Source organism: Macadamia integrifolia, chromosome 14 (assembly GCF_013358625.1).
Source record: "Macadamia integrifolia cultivar HAES 741 chromosome 14, SCU_Mint_v3, whole genome shotgun sequence".
Taxonomy (NCBI): domain Eukaryota; kingdom Viridiplantae; phylum Streptophyta; class Magnoliopsida; order Proteales; family Proteaceae; genus Macadamia; species Macadamia integrifolia.
Window position 1 is genome coordinate 20,523,782 of NC_056570.1, and position 24,812 is coordinate 20,548,593.

The 24,812-nt window shown below is 37.6% G+C and overlaps 1 protein-coding gene across 1 annotated transcript in view; it reads right to left on the reverse strand.

The window, feature by feature from the left end:
• Nucleotides 1-2,128: 2,128 nt before the first annotated feature.
• The window catches only part of LOC122061594 (putative 3,4-dihydroxy-2-butanone kinase), a 29,582-nt gene continuing 6,898 nt past the window's right edge, over nucleotides 2,129-24,812 (reverse strand). The window contains exons 11-20 of the mRNA XM_042624956.1: nucleotides 22,485-22,615; nucleotides 22,259-22,351; nucleotides 21,961-22,025; nucleotides 15,160-15,303; nucleotides 15,043-15,086; nucleotides 6,739-6,819; nucleotides 6,520-6,593; nucleotides 6,333-6,445; nucleotides 6,143-6,238; nucleotides 2,129-2,416 (exon numbers count right to left, since the gene is read on the reverse strand). Coding sequence (XP_042480890.1) covers nucleotides 2,291-2,416; nucleotides 6,143-6,238; nucleotides 6,333-6,445; nucleotides 6,520-6,593; nucleotides 6,739-6,819; nucleotides 15,043-15,086; nucleotides 15,160-15,303; nucleotides 21,961-22,025; nucleotides 22,259-22,351; nucleotides 22,485-22,615 — 967 coding nt within the window. The 3' untranslated portion in view covers nucleotides 2,129-2,290. The remainder of the gene's footprint in view (nucleotides 2,417-6,142; nucleotides 6,239-6,332; nucleotides 6,446-6,519; nucleotides 6,594-6,738; nucleotides 6,820-15,042; nucleotides 15,087-15,159; nucleotides 15,304-21,960; nucleotides 22,026-22,258; nucleotides 22,352-22,484; nucleotides 22,616-24,812) is intronic.

Genomic DNA, 24,812 nt, shown 5'->3' on the forward strand with positions numbered 1-24,812 from the left:
CATTCTATGATAACTTTCAGCTTACCCTCTTTTTTTGTGCCTTTAGTAGGCCTAGTATTTCCAGCAATTGCAATGGTTTATGGGGAATCTTATTAAGGTTAAGGACCCCCTTTTTTGGTTTAGTTGTTCAAAAAAGAATTGGATCTTTCATGCATGAGTAATTGTCTTGAACAATCGATTTTGTTAATGCCCTAGATATTCCTGCCCTGTATGAGCCCTATTACGTGCTATACAAATTAATTCATCTAGTTGCAAGGGAACTAAAGGGAAAGAAAATCAAATCAAATCAATTATAAAGGAAAAATTATTGTAATCATTATTTTACATGGAAGATAAAGGGAAGAAAAATGAAATCAAATCAATACTAGAGGGAAAACCTTTGTAATCATCATTTTGCATGATGTGTAATTAACTCCAAATCATTCCAAAAACAATGTATATGTAGATATATATATATATATATATATAAAAGATTTTTAGATTTACTTTACTTTGCTATGAAATAATCCCTTAGATTTAAAATGTAAAATAAATATTATATTTGAAAATTTTAATTACCAAATATGATCATAGTTGTAACTTTTAAGTAATTTACACAAACATAATTACTTCATTTTTTCTTTTCAAATCGGATAGTAGGAATTAAGTTCAGTTGCAGATCTAAAATGAAGAAGGTTAAACTAATTAATTTGACTTCCACTAGAGAAACCCAGGTAGAACAATATAATTTTCCATGAAAAACAAAGTGGAAAAATATAATGATTTGAAAACTGGAAAGGCATAGTGTGACTAAAGGTTCTCAAAAGTTTGAAAACTTGTACGCTTAGGCACCATTTGCCAATGTTTTTGCTATTTTTGTACCTAAAAATTGTAGAAACGGCTTTTCGTGTCTTTAGAAACAAAAGCAAATTTTTTGGTATTTGATAAACCTGTTTCTCGAAACATTTTTTGCAGACATAATACCATAAAAAACCCAATAATATCATCGGATACTCAAAAGGGAGAGAAGGTTTGGTTGCATCCTTTTAGGTTTAAATAGTTGAGAGATTTATCAAGCACAACAACCTTCTTTTTTTCGCTCTCAATTCGTTTCTAGAAACGACGAAACAAATCCGACTTGTTTCATCAAAGTCATTTCTAGAATTCTAAATAGGCATAAATTTTGATTTATGTTTTTAAAACCGGATAAAACGAAACAACTTTATCAAATGCTATTTAAGCCGTTTCTTCGTTTATGGGAACAAGAAAACGCAGAAACGATAGAAACAAAATGTTGTCAAACGGTGCCCTAATAACACAAGAAACGTGATACAATTCAGAGGCCAGACTTCTTTCAACCCAAAATATTGAGAGCATCCTTGCCAAGTTAAGGGGATTCTTGAGTGCCTCATGATACAGAGGCCTATTGTAGTTTTGGATGGATTTAAAAGGCCAAAACAAAAATCAATTCCTTTCTTCAAGATGTGGCCAGTGCCTGTTTACCCAATGGCTCTTGCTCTATGTGAAATAACTCAATTGCATTCCTTCTTCATGTACTCTGGGAAAAAAAAATTGGGTGAGAGAGTATAGCCATTATGATGTGTAAATTTCCAAGAGTCCCATCCAATCACCAGAGCTTGTAAATTAAAATATCCTCTATTCACCATTGCTGAAGGAAAACTCTATCCTTGAAAAAAAAAAGTAAGAAAAAAATACAATTTTCCCAGTCTGAAAGAATAGATGTGTATATCAACTTCTTATATGGATCAATCATTCTGTCAAAGCTGATAACATAATTCCCGTTTGCTATTTGTTAAATATCAGTGCTGGTAGCTTGTTAAAATAGGGAAAGAAATATTTTTTATTTTCTTTAAGAATAAAAAATGAAAGTAAAGTTAAAAAAAAACATCAAAAGGAGTAGATAAGTCCCTAGTTAACCATGTCACCATTCTATGTATACGGTTTGTAAGTTCAAAAAATCATTGGAAGCCATAATCAAAACATTGGACAACAAAAACAAAATTATATTTCAAGATCTCTTATTCTTTTTCTTTTTCTTTTTTTAATCTTTTCTTTTTCTTAGTTCTTCCTTTTTTCCAACTTCCCTAGATGATGTCACTTTGATGTATTTGATGTATATATATTCATATGTAGAAAGACATGCACTCTCTCAGCTTTATGCACAATTGCATAAGCGGGGAAGCTTTCAGAGTTCAGATAGTCTCCCAAAAAGTACAAAATTTACTGGCTTAAAATTTGCAGCAAAATGTAGGCAGGAGATATGGGAAAGCTCTACCAAAGTCACTTTTGGTTATGAACCTTGGCATTTTTCCTTCACAGCTACGGCTGCGGCTCTATACCATGATGCTGCAGCCATTGCTCCTGGGTCTGGCACAGTCGCAAGTATCTCTCCAGAGACATATGAGGAACGGCCAGCCTACAAAAACATGAAGTAGCGTTAATAGCAGTTTCGCATTGAACATGCACACATGACAAGGTCTCATAAACAGCAGCAAACACTAATATCATACTTGTCCGGTTACAGTTACAGAATAATTTTCTGGGTATAAAGTCTGCTAATCATTCAAGGACCCAAAATTGCTCAGTTTGACCACAACACACACAAGCATTCACTGTTAGTAAGTATGTTAAGATAAAATAGAAATCAGAATAATGTAAGAATGCAAGAAGTATGCATCCACGCAGGTTGACTGGTGTGGTCAAGAGATCTAGAGGATTCTAGAAAGCACAAAAGCTGGAAACACAATCTAACACAGGATCTGAATTGAAATTTTGAAGGAGAGTCTGAAAACTTGACAAAATTAAGAAATTAATGCAATTTAGAAGCAAACCAGCTATTTTTATATTTACATTAACACTACGACCTAGAGGCTGTACTTCTGAGAATATAATTTTTAAAGTTCAGAAACCTGAAAGAAACAAACGAACAGTGAACCAGCAGGTAAATACCAAAAGACTGAAACTAACTCCAAATCTCTCTCTCTCTCTGTTGACAACTTATGAGACTCCCTTAAATATTTATTTTCATATTACAAAATACCCCCAAACTCACCAACAGTACCAATCTATCTCTATTGGAGCTAATGGCCAAATTTAGGCTTGGTTTTCCTTGGTCTGGGCTTCCAAACTGGATATGTTTATCCAGTCAAGCTAGTGCACTGCATCATTGAATCCACAAGTAAAAGCATCCTACCTAAGAAGGCCTGCCATTCGAAATTCCTACACAAGAATAACCATCTAATCTCTGGATATTTCGAGTACATGATTCAAAATTTCGACAGAAATGCCTAATTAACGGCGTAATAATTCTGTTTTGATATGAGTCAAAATGAAATCTTTGCATATTTTGACAAAATATCGACTTATTTTGACAAAACTTCAGTCATTTCAAACCTTTGAACATGGCCCATATATTAAAGCAAGATTTCCAAGTCGAAATTTCGAACATATGTCCCCGTTTCGCGTTAGAGTTTCAGAACTGCTAATTTTTGTGTGAAAAGTTCTTCATTTTGCTGCTGAATCAAAGTTTGGTGGTCAACTGTGGAGCATCCACTTCAATATTTAGGTGGATTTGAAACATTATTTGACCAAATTTCCCACCTTCTGCGATGACTTTGAGTGATTTTTCAGGAAGAAGATGACATGGACGGCATATGTAATAAGGTCCGAAGCCGAATTACGACTGGGTTTTTTTATAATCTATTCAAACATGTGTAAACATACTTAAATAGGAACTCCCTAAAGTTTTTGAGTAAAATTCCAGGTTTTGGTTACAAAATGTGCCATTTGGCAATTTTCACTGAAATTGCAGAAAAAAAAAATTCTCTGAGGGTCAAAATTCCACCTAAACCCATAATATCAAACCTTATTCGTTTGAATATCATACAACCCCCCCTTCTCCCTCCCTCCCCAAAAATAAAAATCTCTTTAACCAAGATTATGCATCTAGTGCAGAATCAGGGAGAATGCAGAAAGAATGCCACTTTGCTTGGTTATCCAGAAATCTTAAATTTTTCCACTGGAACAGAGTAATTTGAGTTCCACATTGGGAAGCTGATTTGCATTTACTTTTCACCAAGACAGCACTCTAGTGCAAAATCCAGCAGAATGCAGAAACACTAAGGATGTCCTTGATTGTCTAGAAATCCAGACTTTTCCAATGGAAAAGACCAGAAAAACTTTTTCTCTGATGGAAACTGCAGTTATATCTGTCAGCTCTCTAGAAACAGAACGTGGGCTACACAAATTTTTCCTGTTCACCCCTTAATTCCAATTTTCTTTCCGGTAACTGCAATATATATTGTTTTGAGCAGTGGTAACAAGTGGATGAGCCATATTTACAGTTTCATCTGATTCTGACCATTTTCTGTTCAACCGACGTGAAAGAGGTTATTTTCTATTAACTCTCCATCATCCGTCCATCTCTGTTATCACCAAAACAGAAACAGTCGAATTCAATATTCCTCAATAACCTCTCCAGTTTTCTTTCCCATCTAATTCCAGAAAATAGATCCTAATGGAGAAAGGTTTGCTAAACACAAGGAAAGCAAGAAATTTTAAAACGTTTATATGATTGTGCTTTCTGCATGGGCTGTGATCTTGTAGCAGTATACTTCTTATTCAGATCATGAGGAGAAAGAAGGCTTGTGACCCTGCTGCAAAACCTGCAGATCTGGGTTTTTCTAAGGCTTTTCAATTTCTGGTTGGTTCAGGAACTAAACCAATTGGGAGGCCAAGTCGTAAGGCTCAAAGGAAGATTAGGTGCTTGCAGTTACTATCTCCTAGAAATCAGGATATTTATCCCAATCCAACTTGTTCTTTGCATGTGAAGATCTCTTACATCTTGAAGACAACAGCCATGGACCAATTAAAGATGTGATTGTGTGTATTAAAGATTCCTAGATTTTAGGAATCATATCACCTATGTGATGTGGGTTCTTTCTTTAGTTATTTATTTTTAAAATATTGTAATCAGACCATGCAGGGAATATGTCTTGTCCTTATTTTATTCTATCAGTTTTGTTTTCTTTTTTAGTGCAACTTACTGTCCACATAGGGAAGGTTCTAGTTAATTACTATTTAATTTTTTTGGGTCTTTTATTTAGACAACATACTACTGTAATAGAATACAATGATTTTGAGATACGAGTTAGCCTTAAGCTTGTGAGTTCTGTGAGAGATGGAGCATGGCTCGCTGGGATTCAGAACTTCTCTACTGTGGGACGCAGTAGGTAAACCTTGGTGGGATACCAAGAGGACTGATGAGATTCTAGCCGAGTTCTAGGTGGAAGAACTAGTTAATATTGTTATTCTTCTTCTTTCATATTTATAAAATAAAAATAATAAAAAAAAAAGGTGCTAGAGAATTCTGTTCTTAAGTTCTTAGGTCGGCAACCTAGTTCATATTCTTATTTTCTTCTTACATATGTAAACAAAAAACGAAGAGTGGAGAATTCTATTCTTAATACCTATTTTTCCCTATATGCAATCCTGTTGCGATTGATCTCTCGTTGGCTTTACTCGTTCAAGATTGATTCTGCAATAATTTCTCTCTGTTTTGACATTCCAAGATCAAGAGATGGATAATGATCCATATGGAGCACAAGAAGTTGCATGTGCTCCGTGGCCATAGGTCACAAAAACTTACATGTTTTAATTATTGGCAAAAAAGATGTGCAACGAGCATATATATAGAAAGGCAGATAAGGCCCCTGCTTCTATCATGTGGAATTTCAAGTTGGCTAGTCCAGACCACTGGATCAGAAAAGGGACACCATTATTGTTCACATATTAAATTTGAGCCCCTAATTCAATCATTTGGCCCACCATGTAATGCACATGTCCTCCTGTATCAACAGGAATTTTAAAAAAAAAAAAAATTCAAGGATAAGTGAGTTTTAACTCCTTTTCTTCATATTTTCAGAAACATGGCAGAGTCCATTGGGGATCAGGCGAGGCTGGGAGAAACCTCTCCTGCTTTCAGTGAAATTTGGGCCACAACCCACCTGACACATGGCATATATTGCTCCTGTTTGATGTATGATGTGATTTTGGCCATACTGGCCATGTTTCAATAATTATATGGAGAGAAATTCCTAAATCGTCGAATGGAAGAATAAATTTTTTTGATGGACATTGTTACCTGTGCCTGCATTTGTTTGGTGGACTCGGCACCACTCAGTGCTGCTTCAGATGACAGAAGAAAAGCAGTGGTTGGATCGTCCCCGGCATCTAATCTCTGTTCATTAAGATAGACAAAATCATGTATATAGTCTCAAGCAGTCAGGTAGAAAAAGAAAAACAGCATATGCATAAATGTGATGGCTGGTGACCTGACGAAGAACTGCTGATGCAGGAATAAGTGCATCTAACAATGTGCGATAACCTGCACGAGCTCCTCCATATTTGCTGACTGCAGCAATGGCTGCTTCAAATACATCAGCCCCTGGAGAAAGAGCAGTAGTTAGAGCTGAGGTCTATGTAAGTCTTGCAGATTATTATGCAACAGCATCATCTCACATTGTCTAGATGTAACCGCTGGTGAGGTGCTCTCTTTCAACTTTGCATATGCTGCCTTACAGAATATGTTATATCTGTATAGGGAGAGATTAGACATTTAAAATAAACTAAAAACAAACAAACCTATAATAAAAATGTAACCATAATATGAAACTGGAGTTTGTTCTGAGCATGGATTTCCAAAATAAACTTATTACAAAGGAAAGGAGAATACAATACATGATCCCACTTGTCCCTCCCATAGTCTTGACAGAGGATCCAATTTCATTGACTGTCTCTGCAGCATCATTCAGAGGATAACTGCGAGAGAAGAAAAAACGTGTTGCTTTCAGTCCCTCAAAAGATGTATAAACTTGAAGGATTATCATCTTGAAGCAAAAAAATCTTAGTTTATGTTACAGATCTAATAGAGAAAACATTACTGCCCACATATCAGCCCATGAGATGGTCCTACGGGTTCAGATGCCATGAATCTCCTTTGACCAGCATTAACAAAGACATATATTTTTTTTAAATATAAAATAAAAACACCACAGAATGTGGATCAACAATAAGGAACCAGCATACAAAATTTAAGTGAAAAAATGGATCTGCTATGGAGTTAACTGCAAATGGTTATTTCTTCTGGCCTCTATTGGTTTAACACTTTCATTAGAAAAATTGGAATACAAAACAAATACCATCATAAAAGCTTCTCTGCAAAATCCTAGTAAATGAACCCAACATGCCATAGTTGCACAGATTCTTTTAGATATGAAAGCACATTATTATAAACTCCACAAACTCATCATGACACTGCAAGTTTTCTTCCAGTATTTCTCAATTTGGAAATGAACTTGGACAAAGGGCCTGTAGGTCAACCCTCCAAGGTACACAAAGACTAACGTACATTAGTCGTTAGTTGCAACTTATGTTACACAGGACTATAAGTTTGTCACTCTAGCTTACAAGATTATTCATTGCAGCTTATAGTTGAAAGATTTATGGTGAAAGACCCAATACTTGTAGAGAGCCGCAATGAAGGTGCCCAACCATCATCAGGATGCGAGTGGAACTGGACTAACTTCAGCACCATCCAGTTATCCACAAAAATTGTGCAACAATCTGAAGATGAGTAGTAACCATCTTCCAATACGACAGCCGATAACAATACTTAAAACCTTTCCTACACCAACTGGTATTCTTCCACTAAAACATAAGGTTGAGGGCTCAAAACCTGGTGGATCAATCATACAAGATTAAAATAGAATAGTGGATGAGAAGGAAGAGGACACCTACAGGTGTAGGGTGACGATATTGCATCATCACCGTCATTCTGGCGGTGGTGGTGGCAAGGATGAGGATATTTTGACTGTAATTAGGAGAAGCAGCCGAGCCGACACCATTTAGTTGGGATAAAGCTGAGTTGTTGTTACTAGGATGAGCAGCCGAAGAATGATGATGGCTTCATCCATCTCCAACTGCTGATGATGATAGTGGGAGTGGGGAAGTGGAGGTTCTGGCTTCAGTTTTTGTGGTCTTCACAGATTACAAGGATTAGAACTATGGGATTAGTTGGTGAAAAACTCCATACAATTTTTCATGAGTGGATTACGACCTCACCGCTGACCCTGGTAGTTGGTATTGACAAATTGAACTTTGATGGCTGCTAGGCGACCCTGATCCTGCAGGAATCGGTGAGGTGAAATAGTTAAGGCACCATCCTTCATGTTTTTTCTGGCACTGAAGGTGAGGGTGACTCTGTTAGCACAAACATAACACTCTCCTTGCAGTACCAAGTTAAAAGGTGATTAGGTATTGTGATTGATTGGTTCAGAAAAGATGATGTTTTGTCTATGGATATTCTCACATTGTCCACCAGATACAATTTTGGTTCCTTCCATCTTTGTTCCCTTTGGTTAGACAAGGTTTTGATAGCTTGTGGGTGTGGATGTTCTGCTTTGATGTTTGTTCTTCCTCATTAGTTATCTTGTTTTTGACTTTGGTTTCAGGTTTTGGGGAGTCACCTGCCCTGACTTCTTGTTCTATCATAGTCTATTTTTTCAATAAAAATTGAAATTTATCACGAAAAAAAAAAAAAAACTATGGGATTAAAAATCCTAATCATGGTGTTGAACAGCCTTAGTTGTTGGTGTCCTCAATGTAACGCCTTGGCCCCATTAACCTTGCAAAATATTGTCCTCTTTGGCCTATGAGCCTAAAGGCGTTAAAATGTGTTGTGCTATATTAAGGAGGCTAGATGTTATGAACTAGCCCAGTAATCTCTCCCTAGGTAATGTGGGACTAAATTTTTGCACACCCTCACCGATCTCCTAAACCCCTTAGTACTTGCCGTATTCTTGGTGGGGACACCTCACCGATCTCCCAAGCGGGTTTGGTACTTGCAGTATTCTTGGGTGTCACAACTTTTCCCCTTTCGGCACAACGTCCCCGTTGTGGCCGCACACTCTGTCGGAGTCTGCTCTAATAACATTTGTAAAGCCCCAGCCTCATTAACCTTGCACAGTATTGTCCTCTTTGGCCCATGGGCCTCAAGGCTTTAAAACACGTTGTGCCATGTTAAGGAGGCTAGAAGTTATGAACTAGCCTAGTAATCTCCCCCTAGGTGATGTGGGACTAAATTTTTGCACACCCTCACCGATCTCCCAAACCCCCAGGTACTTGCCGTATTCTTGGTGGGAACCATAGTTATTAAGGCGGTGAGGCGACCGAGGCGTTTGAGGGTCTTTTAGAGTGCCTTAGCGATAAGGCGGGTATAAGGCGTCGCCTTATTGACTAAAGCATTCCTGTGTAATTTTTTTTTAAAACCATTTTATTTGACTCAAATCCTAGTTGAATCCTATTACTCATATGCTAAATAAATATTAAAGGTTTATACTTCATACCAATGCAAAATATTCATCTTCATCAATCATCAATCAACATTCATCAATCATAATCATGATGATCATAACATATTAACATATAATATAAATACATAATTATGAAACAAAATTATAAATATAAAGAAAAGAAGACTTTAAATATACAAGTACTCATTACTAATATGTAAGGGCCCTACTTTGATCAATCCCAATAATGTTCAACTGCTAGGTATGAGAAACACACATCTGATGCAAGAGGAAAGAGAAACACACAGCGTCACTATCACAATAAGTCAAAAGAGAAGACACTATTTGCAGAATAAATTTCTGGAAAGCAGACCTGGTGAAAGAACAGGAATCAGCCGTGTTTGAAGAAACTGATTGTTCTCATAGTAACTGCGTTTTGGCCCCAAACTACACTACTAGAGTTGCTCCTTTGTTTGAACACACCACCCACTTTTAGGACCAAATGTTCAGGAATGAGGGAGATTAAACTCCTTTCCCTCTGTCCAGTCTACCACTCAAAACAGAGTATAACCAGTAAATACAGAAAATTCTAAAGGCCTGAGGAAGTATAGGAAGGAGAAATCGAATTAACAAAAGAAAAGAATTATGGGGCAAAAAGAAAGAAGGGGAATAAAGATAAGGGTGTGGAATGATTGTATTGCGTCAGCAAGAGTCTTACGACTCTCACGGTCACACCGTAGGTTAAAAAAAATATATATATATTAAGACTTGAGAGTCATAAGACTGATGAACATATGAAGATGAAAGAAGAAATAAGGAAGAAGGGAGAGAAAGAAGAGAGAAAAAAAATTCTCACAAAGAAGATGAGAAAAATCAGAAAAATAAAAATATAAACATACCTTGAGAGAGGGGAAGGAACCTTCGCCGGAGGCCGCCAGAGAAGAATCGAAGGAGGAGGGACCGCTGGAGCGCTTCACCATTGGTTGTGGAGCAATTTGGGGTTTTGAGAGAATATCGCGTTTTTTTGGTAGAGTTTTAAATCATTAGCTTTTGATCTAGTGTATCTCCTGTGCATCAAAATTTATGCACCAGCCAATCATGAAGTCTAATTTGGAATATTCATAAATCAGCTGTAAAAACAAATCTTTTTTTAAAAAGCCCATAAGGCGGTCGCCAGACATAAGGCGTCGCCTTAGGCGCCTTATAGCGCCTTACAGCATAAGGCGGTCGCCTTTCATACCCAACATAAAGCAGCTTACTGCCTTAACCTCTCTGGAGCACATTAGCGCCTTAATAACTATGGTGGGGACACCTCACCGATCTCCCAGGCAAGTCTAGTACTTGCCGTATACTTAGGTGTCACACTCAAGCTAACTAATCATCACTGGATTTAGAGACTTAAGACACCTAAGTTTACAGTAGAGACCTATTATTTGTTGCATAGTTGTCAAGGCGATGCCTTGGAGGCCTTGGTAGTCTTGCATCCAGGCCCCCTCTTCTACATGTCGTCAAAGTGTCTCCTAGGCATCTAGGCTCTTTTTTTTGGATGGGCACCTTGTTGGTGTCACCGGTATCCTAGCGCTTTGACAACTATATGGCCTTAGGTCTACTAGACACTGTGACAACTATGATTTGGTGGTACCCAATATTGGTTCATATATGGTTATGGAAAGTCCAACTTTTGCAACAACAAAAAACTCAATCTTATCCCAACTTAAAGGGGTTGGCTACATGGATCCAAACAAAACAAAGTAGGCAAAAACTGAGGTCTAAACAGAAAAGAGGGGATGAAGAGATGAGAAAAGAGGGATAAGAAATGAGAGGAGAAATGGAAATGAAAAGACACAAGAAAGATGAAGAATGCAAGATGAGAAATAAAAGATGAAAGTAAGACGGAGGAGGACAACCCGGAGGCGGCTACAGTACTCAAGACCCTAAAACACGTATACCGACTGAACGAAGGGTTCAGGAAGTATCTGCCCCACTTACTATATAGGGTTGACGGCACTCAACTAAGGGACTTTGGGCCAGAAGAAAAAAAAAAAAGATTGTTTACTGACGGGACTAAGGGACAAGACAAAATAGATCTTTGGCTTTCGACTATTCACCTCCTTCCCTTGTAAGGCGTGGCTAGCTAGGAGAAGCTCAACTAAATGGAGTCGGCTACAGGGATCCTTGCTCTCCAATATGCGGAAGGTCCAACTTTTGCACTAGTGTTATGGATATAGGTAACCTCAGTGAAATAGCTATGGATATGGACAGTTACAATTATCAGTGCAGTTGTCATATAGAGGCTATGGGCAGCAGCAGTGCAAAGTCCAGTGGCTCCAACCAATCGTAGCCGAGCTAAGTGGAGTATTACACATACTCCATTCAGTCCAGCAAACACCCAGACCCACTATTAGCCTGAAGAAGGTGGTGATTACACTTCGTTTCTCTTCCCTTTTATTGAGATCGATCATACACAAACAATGATGACAGAGACTGCACCTTTTAGAATACAACATCACATTCCACATATTGGTTTTACAGGGTCATGCATTTTATTTTTTATTTTGTGCCTATAATTAATTTTCTTACTATTTCACAGTTTTATGCACATCTCACAATGTTTATGCGAATACTTATTGCATATTTTTTCTGCGGAAAGAATGACATTTTGTAGCATTATTAGATGTAATAGCAAACACTAACAAATACGAAAAATGAACAGCCAACAGATCCGCACAACACAAAGATTTAACAAGGTTCACACACCGTTGTGGTGTGCTACGACCTCGGGCGAAGAAGAAGATGTTTCACTATGTAGAAGAGAGATTACACCCAAGCAACGGCGAGAAAACTCGCCCTGAAACCCTAGCTCAAAAAACCCCTCTACTTCCATCACAAATCTCAGAAAACTTCCCATTCGGGTCGCCACCAAAATATGTCGGAGCGGGTCATTCTTCAAGGCAAACTTAACAATTTTTTTTTTTTAAATGAATATCTCTTATGATGGATCTGAAAAGATGATCTTTGTCCTGGTTTAAATAATCTGATCATCCAACCCAAAAGTTAACCAATCCACGCATAGTACTGATCCTTAAATTCTTATTTTAAAAGCGTACTTTCCTAGAAAGACCCAAACTGCCAGCCTTATATTCACTCACTGAGGCTTTGCCAGGATGCCCACCATGTTTTAAAAGATTATGTAAAAGATTTTGACCAGCAAGTCAAATCCTTGGAATGGAGATTCAAAGGAATAGGAAAAGTTGGGCTCTAGCAATTTCACAAAGGCAGTTTGTGGAGATAGTTCAAGTGAAACTGATTCAATTTTTACGAGTGGAGGAAACATAATTAGATGTATTAATAATTGATGAATTCTCATTGCATTTCATTCCTACTGAACCTCATCCGACTGGCTGATTACTGTTTCTTCTCAAGATCAAACTCTCAGTGCTTTTATCTTAAAGAACCATGAGTTCTCACAAAGGACTGCAGGACCCTCTCTAGTAATGTGTGCAAGCATGCATTAGAATTTAGAAGGTTAGATGAGTAACCTTTTTTTTACAGTTTTATACATCATCATTAGATGAGAGTGATTTTTTTTTACAGTATTATACATCATCATTTGTACCTCTGTTCAACTCAAGGGATTATAAAGAATGTTGAATGCCACCAATGTTTCAGTGAATCAACGATTGACATTGAGAACTAAAACTCTACAACACCGGAAATTATCTTCTATAGATGGTCCATTGTAAGAACCCTAAATGCTGTACAAGTGATGAAGATAATGGAATCTACAGTGCATGGAACACTGTTCACATGCTACTCTTCACGTAAACAGTGGTACTGTTCACATGAACAATGTTGTGGGCGCATGTAATGGGTTTATTTAACCCAGGTCCTGCCCCTGTTTTGCACCAAAGATAGCGAAAAGCATTATTTGGAGAATATTTTTGACAGACTTTTTAAGATATTTTGCGGGCTCCATGACAGCTTGCGCGGGAGATAAGTCCAAGACAGTTGCTGCCTTGCGTGGGATTCTTAGAAGATCTTTATTTTCTCTGTTTCTATTTGAGTTTATCTTGTTTCCATTGTGAAGAAGTTAATTAGTTTCCAATTTGGTTGAAATTAGAGATTAGGAGTTGCTAGGATTAGTTCCATTTAGTTTGTTTCTATTTTGAGAACTTATTGTTGATAGGTTCTCAACAAGAAGGACAAGGACCCGTGTAGCCTACCCCTTGTAAGGATTGTTCCTGTGATGCCACTTTGACTACTGCTGTAACTTCTTCTTTTACCTCATCTCACCTCCTTTTAATTCCTTTCGGAACTTCTTTTTTCTTATATCTACTACTATTCTAGACCATATTGGATCCATGTAGCCAACCCCATTTAGTTGGGATAAGGTTATGGTTGTTTTTGTTGTACTGTTGATAGGTTCCCATTCATGAATGGAGAGTTTTGATTGTAATTGGTTTAACTTATTAGGGAAAAATAACCCAGCCAGTCTTGCGCAGGAAACGCCCAGACTCTGTAGGGTGCAAAATGACTGTGCTGACCCCCCGCCCCATGCACTGAAAAGATGCTCCCATGTGCCTTCCCATTGGCCCCGCCTGCTGATGTTTCCTGCACCAGACCGGCAGAGTTCTATCGCCCATTTTATAAATATAAGAAAAGGGGACTATCTCCAAAGATTTTAGAGTTTGAAAGAAAATAGAAAGCTATGTTCTTTGCTGTCAGAGGCAGGTACAGTGAGCGACCGTGGGTGAGAGACCCTTCCCCCTTTTTCCTTTCCCCTTCTTCTCTAATATTCCTCTTCAGTTTCTAGGTCATTAAATCTGCAACCAGTGATTTGTGGAGAGTTATCAGAGAGTACTGGTGTCAGAGGACCGGTCAACCAAACCTGCGGCTCCCTGGGTTTTGGGAATCCTGTGGCTGTAGTCTCAGGTCCTGCAACTCAGGTTCTGGAGATAATTTCAAGCCATATTCTGGGAGTGTACCAACCTTCTTAAGTTCCTACTTTGATACTGGTTTCAGACCTTTCTATCCGCTGAAAGTGATGTGATCTGTAAGTTTTTAAATCTGAGATTTACAATTTTGAACAAGTGTCATTACTTGCCAACCATCATCTGAGGCTGATTCACTGAAGTTATTAAGAGGACAGTACCTCCTTTTCTCGATTATAATGTCAACCCCATCCCTGAAGTCAATGGGCTTCTATTGTTTGAAGTTTATTAGTTGCTTATTTAAAACAGTGCTGTATCTGCAATTCTGAATTTAATACATGTTGCTGCTACTGTTGAGTGTGTGTTCTGTCATTAGTTTGGTTGAGTAAGTCCAAGACCTTAGTGCTTATTGATGGTTAAAAGTTACTGCAGTTTCTGGTTGCTGGAAATTGGAGTTGAGATACTGTTGTGGTTGTGAAGATGCTACTGAGGAATTACTTCCTAATTGACTGGTTTGGGACTGTTTCTACATTAACAAGAATAATGAATCAGTCCACGTTTAGGATTCTCTACCAAAAAGAACCGCCCCGGGGGGGACCCTCTATGGTACCGCATAACATAGCAAAACTAGTAAAATATTTTTTTGCATGCAATACCAATAAGCTCCATTATCTCCTAGAATGATACCAATAAATTTACTTGAAAGGCCTAAACAAAGAATGTGACCAATGAAAATGTTGAAAAATCAAAAGACAACTTACTACTTCTTCAAGTCCTCAAGGATAGCCATGGCACCTTTAAACATCTGTCAAAGCACAAATATTCAGATCCCACATGGCACATAATATGTAACAAGCACATATGGCTCATTGACTCACCGTTGAACCACAGTCACCATCACCTACTTTACTATCCCATCCATTTAAGTCATCCCTAAGATTTATAACTGCATTTGCTGCTGCTTCGATAGCCGCCTCAAGAAGATAGCCTTGCTGATTGAGCTCTCTCGGTCGACTTAATGCCTATCCAATAGAAGATAGATCATCGTAATTGACGAGTGAATTTGGAGAAATAACATAAAATGATTATTATACAAGGAAATTTCAGTAATTAATTCATCATAATTCGGAGGTGGTGGGGGATGACCATTCAGCAGAATAACAAATGATTTTGTCTCTGGGGAGGGATTTGTTCACAGAAAATAACCAAGAATTCATTAACATCTGGAATTTAAGTAACTTAAATAAGTTCAATGCAGCTGATTGTTCAGGTGCACTTAAAAATAATAGGGTTCATATGAGTAAATACTATAGAGCATATAATGTAGACTGGGGGTAGGGAGTCTAACCAAGTCTCAACTGCAGGAACTTTTAATTAAAGAACAACCAATTACCGCAACACAAATTAAATCAGATTAAATTTCAGATCTGGAAACCAAGTCTGCAGTGTTCAGAAATCAAGGATTCTGAGACCAGAATAGGACTAGCTAAAGAGGGTAGCTAGGTTACAGAAAATTAAGTCCAAAAAGTCACGCAACACACATAACCAGACTTCAGATATTCAGAGGTAAGCAGACCAATCAACCAATCTCTGTTTCAGGTCTGAAAACAGAATCCTTAGCACTACAGGACAGAATATGGTGATTTCGAATATCAAGCAGACCACTGATCAGAATAGTCTCCTGTGTGGATCGAATTCTGTCCCAGGTGAGGGGAATCTCTGGTCAAAATTTCAGACCAAACGGACATGGGAATAGCCTGGACAGAATCTGAGAATCCTTCATAGAACTATCTCTATCGCTGGACAGAACTGATAAACATATGATTTAAATACCTGTAACAGTAGACCAGCACCTTAACACCTTGTATACTTAAGAAAAGACGAGAGATATAGCTTGAAAGATAAGAAGAACACTTGAAAGGAACCTCTTGGGCTTCACATCGCAAAGAGTCAATTGGATCAAACACCAATTCCTTCAGCCTTGATCAAACACAAGACAACTCTTCATGAAGAAGATAATAGCAACAGCCATTAATTTTTTTATCAAAATCATCTCAGCTTTAGGAACCTCCTTTTCTTTATTTATAATGTTGATGGGGGACGGAATTATAAAATAGAAGATTCCTCAAAAAAAAAAAACCAAATATTATCCTAATACAATAATTACTAAAAACTGAAATTAGAAACTAACTGAAATTAGAAACTAGTTGAAAAAGGAAACTAACTACTAGTTACTTCACTCAATTAATAACTTGACACCTAAGGAAACAAATATAACTCAAATCAAACCCAACTAAAAAGGAAACTAATGAAAATGAAAACTAACTAGTAATCCCGTATGCATCCTTAGAGCCCCCGCTTAGACCCATAAAAATGGTCTATTACACTCAAAACACATGGGATCAAAGGCCCAACATGTATGAAACCCAACCCTAGGCTTATTCCTAATAAAATAAGTTTTGCTTGGTGATTAATCTGCATCAACATATAGTGTGTAAGTTTAATAAAAGTATGATTGGAAGTGATGAGAAAATTGATAACAGAGAGATATTGCAAAGTAAAAAATTTAGGTACTTGGGTTCAATCATAAAGAAAAAAGAGAAATAGAAGACGGTGTTGCACAAAGAATCAGAATAGGATAGATAAAGTGGAGGGTTGTGTCCGAAGTGTTGTGTGATCAACGTATTGCTTCAAACTCAAAAGGGAAAATTTATAGAACAGTCATACAACCAGTAATGATGTATGGAGCTGAATTTTGGGCAGTGAAGAAATATCATATAAACAACCTTAGTTTAATTGAAATGAAAATGTTGAGATGGAATGGTAAAACTAGAAAAGATAAAATAAGGTTTGAACAAATTAGAACTTTTTTAGAAGTAGCTTCGGAGTGGTGCAGCCGGAGTGCTATGTGACCCACATATTCCTTTAAAGCTTAAAAGCAAGTTCTATAGAATTGTTGTAAGACCAGTTATAATGTATGATGCGGAATGTTGGCAGTTAAGAAGTGTCATAAAGAGAATCTATGTATAACAGATATGAGGATGTTGAAATGGATGTCTGAAAAAAAATAAGAAGAATAAGGTAAGAAATGAATGTATTAGGGCTGATTTAGGAGTTTTCCCAATCAATGAAAAGATCCAAGAAAGTTGTTTGAGGTGATATGGCCATTATTCAACGGAGGCTTGATGATGCCTCAATAAGGAGGAGCGATCTGATCCCGATTGAAGGAGCTAAAAGGGCTAGGGGCAGGTCTAAAATGACCATAGATGTAGTGAGGAATGACATGCATACTCTAGGTCTTGTCCCAAGTATGATCTCAAATAGAGCTGACTGGAGGGCAAGGATCCATGTAACCGATAGCTGAAATTTTCCGGACTTCTAATGCTAGGCTCTTTTCTTTTTATTTTCATTCTTCTACTCCCTTCTTTTTTACTTTCATTTTTCGCTTTTGCTTTTACTCAGATCCATGAAGCCGACCCCATTAAGTTAGGATAAGGATGAGTTTGTTCTTGTTTTAGGAGTAGCTCCGATACATGATAAGTTGCGAGAAAGTCATTTGACGTGGCATGGACATGGGCGGCGGAGGCCTTGAATGCTTCAATATGGAAGGATGATTTGATTCAGATTGAAGGAGCTAAAAGTGACGGTGATAGGCCTGAAATGAATCTAGGTGATGAGGAAAGACATACATAGCTTAGGACTAGTAACAAGTATGGCTTTGAATGAAATGATTGGAGAAAAAGGATCCATGTAGCCAACCTCATTTAATTGGGATAAAGCTGAGTTGAGTTGTTTTGTATATAAGTAATACTATAGTGCACAAGGTCATGTTACTCCAGTAACTTAATAACATTGTAATCACTAGTCTACATGGAATTACTGTGGCATCACATTTTTTATTGCTGGAAGCATTTTTCTCATCTTTGCCCACAAGTTGTGTTGTAGTAACCACATTCTCACATCCAATCAAAACAGGAAACCTGATGTCAACCAAGGGAAATCATATCTCCAACCCTAGGCAATGGCCTTCCTGGTAGCCTGTCAGCGGCCTTGAGCACCAGAACCTTTTACCTCCAAGGTTGAGATTAGGGTTAGAGACAGTGAAACCTAAGTTCATTAATGATGGGAATCATAAGAACAGCAACTGAAAGAAAGACAGCAGACTTTTCATATATGCTTGCAGAGTCTTCCTGATGCAGGGATGGATGGGCAAGGCAAGGCTGTATCTGCCCCAAATTCTGGTTTTATTCAAACCCAAATCGAGTAGCCTATGCCAGCCCATTTTTTCCATGTTGTCCATCTTATTTGTAGGAAGGTTATTTTCCAGATTCATTAGGTATCAGTTCATGGGTGCCTACCTGGACAGCTATCGACAAGCCTTATTTGTTGAAGGCCAGAAGATCCCAAGCCAGCTCATGTGGAAGTAATTTCTAGATTTTGAAGATTATCAACCAACAATTTTGGGGGAGATATCAATCACATTTTTTAGGAGCTTATTTCTAGATTTGGTTGAAGACTAAATGCTGGCGTAAAGGCTTTATTTCCAAAGCAAAAGCGTTGTCAAATTGAGATAATTTAGGATAGTTTTGTTTCTTGCATATAGGTTTTGCTAGCTTAGGAAAATTAATATTTTTAAGTGGATTATAATTAGGACTCTTTCCCTTTTAATCAATTAGATATTGGATTTACATTTTAATTTGGATTGTTTCTAAAAGAACCAAGGTTGTAACCGATTGACATTATAAATAAAGAACAAAGGCTGATCTACAGCCAACGAGTTTAAGAAAAACAAAGGAGAAAGGTCTGGCTTGGAAGCTGTCAGATGCAGCGGCAGTGAGAGGCAATGGGTTAGAGATCCTGGACTCTGATAGTCCCCTATCCCCTGCTTCTTCTTCTAATCTTATTCTTCTTCTTTCCTACATCAAGTTCTTACTTCTATTTTCATTACCCTGTGGTGAGCTGAGAAGATTCGAGACACTGGTATTCCGATTACTGTTACTGCTGGATGAACCCTTAAAGGCAGTCCCATTGAGTAACATAGAAGCTGATCATTGGAGACTTGAGATCATTCCCTGAGATTAGTGTGTTGCTTACTTATTGTAGCAAATTCAAGCCTCTGAAAATCCTGATCAGATCCAAGGTTTCAGTCCTATTCAGTGGTCAGATTTAGAATTTTCAATTCTATCACATTCTGTTCATTGTGATCCTTTCTTGTGGGTTTGTAGCCCTTTAATCTACAGGTTATTGGTTTACTTTACTTCCACCTTAATTTTTCTGGCTTCTTAAAGGCTCACTCGTGGGATCAATTGAGCAGCTTCTATGTCAGGTCATAGCGTTTTACGTAGTATAGAGGTTTAAACAGTTTTTGATTTAGTCTACTGGGTAGAGAGTTTACAAAAGATTACTTTACTTGTATATGCAGATCAGTTAGCGCTGATGGCAGAATTGTAATGGCATTATTTTTTTCTTTATTTCAGTGAGTCTAGTCAGAGCTATTTCAAGTATGTAAAGGGGCCAAAATGTACTAGACAAATGGCAGGTGCATGACCACTTCAAAGGTGCAAGAGAGGTGAGCTTGGGATATGTATTAGCTCCCGGAAGGCATTTCCTACCTCCTCCAGGCGTTGGCGGAATAATTATTTCATATGTAAGCATTGGAGGTCAGCAATCAGGAAAAGAAGAGAGAATGTGAAAGGAGTGACTAAGACAGATGGAAGTACAACCAAGGTAATAATCGTTGCAGGGACTGGGTTTTTTGTCATAGTTGTCACGGTGCTAAGGCGAAACAAGGCGTCTAAGGGCTGTCTAAGCGCTTAGGCACTTGGCGAGAAGGCGACCCTTTTATTTTCCCTCTTTTCTAACATATTTAGTAAGCTACATATACCTTGTATCATAAAAAAACAATATTAAGCTACATCAAGTCATTAAAAATCAACATTAAGCCATATCCAATCATAAAAATCAGCATTAGGTCACATTAAGTCACAAAAAATCAACATTTAGAAATGCTCTTGTTCTATAATAAGTTTGACTGGTCAAATGATTTTATTTTCACATGAGACTTTTTGGATTAGGTATAACATAAACGCCCCTATAACCAAAATTCAGTTTTTGTTCTTGGACTGGAGGGTTGACTTTTTATCCTTTTAGAATTTATTTTTAAACTATTTTTAATGGATTCAAATAGCGGGTATTTGCTTATTTATGACATTTACTTAAATGATAGTTGGCATAAATAAGTGTCAAAACACAAGGCGACATGCAGTGCAATAAGGCGACAGTCGCCTAGGCCCCAGGCAAACCGCTTGGATGCCATCATGCCAAAGCGTTGCCTAGGCAACACCTTAACATCTATGGTTTCGGTCATTGGAGGAAGAGAGGAAGAAGAAGAGGGGTGAACTAAGTTGATAAAAATGAGGAAGATAATCTTAACACAAGGGGTTTCTAAGTAGTTGTATCAGCACATGTTCGTTAATGCCCCCTTGAAAAGGGTGAAATGTGTCGTTTCAGGCAGCCCCCGAGGTCAGCACCCTCTAGAAGATGAAGTTAATATGAACAAAGGGAGTAGTTATCAAATGAATAGTTTTTGTTATGAAAGTATTTTCAGTAACAAAAGGAACATTTGCGTTAACTGGCATTAGCACCATACACCACTCTGATGGGTGGTCAAGGAAGATTCTCTCACTTCCAGTGGCCCTCGAAGGCAAGCACCAGCAAGGGGAAGCCTTCACCACATAGCTGCTGAGGAACTGCTGTCAGTTGAACTCAAAGACAACGACAAAAGAGCTACTGTAGAGGTCCATATTTCAGTTGCCTTTTTTTCCGTGCCTGCCAGTGCCCTTACTGCACTTAAGAGTGTTGCTGAGGTTTCGGCCTATACTCATGAGAATGGAATGTTGTAGGTTGAAGTCCCCCTACCCCTGATATTTGATAATTGATACACGTCACATTTCTTTTCCATCACTATCAGCCAAACTCTCAATCAATAAAGATAATATGTGATGGAGGGCCTTAGGGAAGAAGGGAAGAACTAGAATAGAAGGGGAAAGAAGGGATCACAAAATCAGACATTGCACAAATCCAACCAAGGAGGGGGGAAATAGCATAAAGAATGGGGGAAAGGGGAATCACCCACAGCCCTAAGGCTCTCAAACATTCAAACACAATTCATCTTCCCAATCTGTCTTCAATCGTTGGTTACACATGTATTTAAAGGAAATAAAACTACTAAAATTAGAAACCAACTCTAAATAAGAAACTAACTCAATCTAAGAAACTGATATTTCCCAACCCTACGTATCCTACTTGACATAAAAGATTACATAATATTCCCAAATAAATAAGATTTCCTAAAATCCTACTAGACCAAGTAACCAAATATAGATCGGACTCATCTTCGTCTGGAAACCCAGATGGGTATGGATTGGTCCATGGGTACGAATCTGCATTAATACGTCTATAGGATAAGTTGCATTCATTATTTAACAGAACCCCTCAAAACTATCTAGCTACTAATGTGACTTACACGCATCAAAATATGTCATAAGGAAATTAAAAGGTTAAACATATGCAGAGACGTATTTCTCAAAGATGATAAGGAAATGAAACAGTGCAACATGTGAGAAGATATATTTGCCCATAAAAGTCTTACAACAATTAAGTCCATCAATGTCAGTTACCTCATCACTTTTTGTTGAACGAGATAATGGAAGTGGAACAGGAATCTTAGCAGGTGGGTGACTCCCTGTAGATTAAAGCAACTTCTGATAAGCTCATAATATAGTGAAAAATTCAAAAGAAACGTAAGTATTTGTGTCTTGTATTTGATGGCAGAGTAAAAATCTTGGGGGCAAGAGTCACAGATTCTAAGGATTAAAACGCTCTCGATATAAACTGACAGTTTAATTGAGACAACCCTACAGAAAAGAATGAAAAAGAAATGAACACATGCAAACATTTCCATTTGTGAATTCCTACCATCAACGCCAACAGGCCAAGCTGGAGCCTTAGTTGGGGCATCCAAACGCTGCAATATTGCTTGATCTGCCTTCATAATAGAAATTGAAAATCCTGCACTAGAAAAAAAAAAAAATGAGTTCTCATCCAGAGAGGGGGAGAGAGAGACAGGATACTGCAACCATGTAACACTGTTTAGAAGAAAAAGAAAAGAAAAAAAAAAAGAATGTTTACCTAAGTAACTAACCTGCCATATCAAGAGAAGTCATGAATGACCCTGTATAAACTCTCTCAACAGCTAGTCCATGTTCTAGCTGCAATTTATGAACAGCATTTCCTGAAGCAATCATCAACTCCATTAAAGGGGTGGCACCTAACCTACAATTAAACATCCACATACAGTCAAACCTTTCCTTTGAAATGGGTTGGCTACTCAGATAGACTAGACAAGTCATACTCCACATATAAGGTTTAAGAATTTTTTATATTGGGGTCCAATTTGGTGGAAATTTCAAATGGCCAGCTCGGTGGCCAAAACGTGAATTTTATTCCTGAAACTTCAGGGGGGTACCTATTTAAGCATGTTTACACATGTTTGATCATAGGGGGAGATTTTTGGCTTCGGACCCTATGACACATGACGACCATGTCCACCTTTGCCTGAAAAATCTATCAAAGTCCATCACAGCAGCCCTATAGGTGGAAACTTCGAAAATTGAGAATTTTTGGACAAATATGCTTCAAATCCACCAAATGTTGAAGTGGATGCTCCGTAGTGGACCACCAAATTCAAGCAAAAAATTTAAGGTTTTCTAACAGTTATGGAGCTCTCAGGCAAAAGGGGCGAAAGCTCGAAATTCCATTGAAATCTTGCTTCTTATATATGGGCAGAGTCGAAATGACCAAAATTTCACCATATGAGTTGAAATTTTGTCAAAATCTGGACTTCCTTATGTTTCACATAGGATTTCTTTTCGATTCATGTCGAAACAAATTATTTCAAAAAAAAAATCTTCTGGCAGAAATTTCAACAAAATTTGGAACCATGTCCAGATATGACTTATCTTTTGTTAACATTTCTTTTCATCTTAAATTGCAAGCACTTGTTCACTTACTCACAACCTTAAACCATTTTATTTTCCTTTTCCCTTTAGTGGTCAACCAGATCTCACAAAAGAAAAGTATAGGAATAGAACAGGTCGTCCTACAGAGGCTGCCATCATGGGATCAAATATCAATTAATTTCCACCCAATTAACTTAAATAGTTTTTTCTGAAAGAAAAGAAAAAAAAACCCCGAATAGTATGTTTCTGCAGAGAATAAAAATCAAATAATTCTAAAGATCAAAGAATTCTAAAGATTTCGGTCATAATCATCAGTGTCATAAAAATTACATCATTTTAATTGAAATCACCAAATCTTTTTTGGCCTCCGCTACAACATAAACCAGGACCCATTTCTTTTTATTGCAGGCCGAAAGAAGATTCAATCACGAGTTCATGGAAGCACAGGACTGCAATCTGAACAAAGGCACGGACCTCAAGAGAACTGGAGAAACTACAAGGGAATAGGAAGCCCACAACAAATCATAGTCATAACTGCTTGCATAGCAGTGTCATCTGCCATCTCAATAACAAACTTCAGTCCACAAGAATTAGGACTTCAACAGGGATGCAAGGTATGTGCTACACCCATAAAGGATCACCATAAACCACTCCCATAATCCCATTTTCTCCAACCAACCAATACATTGGCTAAATTTCATTCTAGAATACTCCCAAAACAAAAAAAATCGATATACTCCCCAATCTAAATAAGCATTAGGGAGAGTAGCTTAAACCTAGTAAATCCACCTCTATAACTAGCCTGGAATAAGCACCAACCATAGCATTATTCCAATTTTTTTTAAAACTCCAAAAGGGCCAATGGCCAAGATCAATGTTCAGTGTGATGAACAGAAATCTCAAATGAAGATGATGGTAATCCAAAGTCAACTGTTCAATTCTACGCTCAAAATGAAAATGAATTAAGTATAAAATTCCAACTAAAAAATTGATCAGGATTTGCCACTAACTAGTAGCTAATCTACTATAGTTCAAATATTGGCCATATAACTATGGTACGTTTGCAGCTATAAGGAAAATTGCCCCAACAATCATCTAAAGTTTGGAGATAAATGGATTTTTGATAGTTGCAAATAGGGTTTTGATTGAGGAAGATTACCATAGCTTTCAGGATTAAACACACACACACACACACACAAAAAAAAAAAAAAAAAAAAGGGGATCACAAATGGAAAATTGAAGATACAGACTTACAGCTGACAAAAGTATGTTAGAGTATCATCATCTTTGGGTTTTGCGTAGCATGACTCATTTCCAAAAGTCAATGGTGGGAACTCAATCGTCAAACTTTGGTTACAAATCCATTCAAGTATCTAGCACTCTTGAAATTTTTTTTTATTAGGAGCTTGAAAATTTTGTTTATTAGGAGCTCATAAAATAGTGATTAGATTTTTCAAGTGCCATTTGTTCACTGAATGTGTGGTCACTTACAGCTAAATGTGTAAGTGATG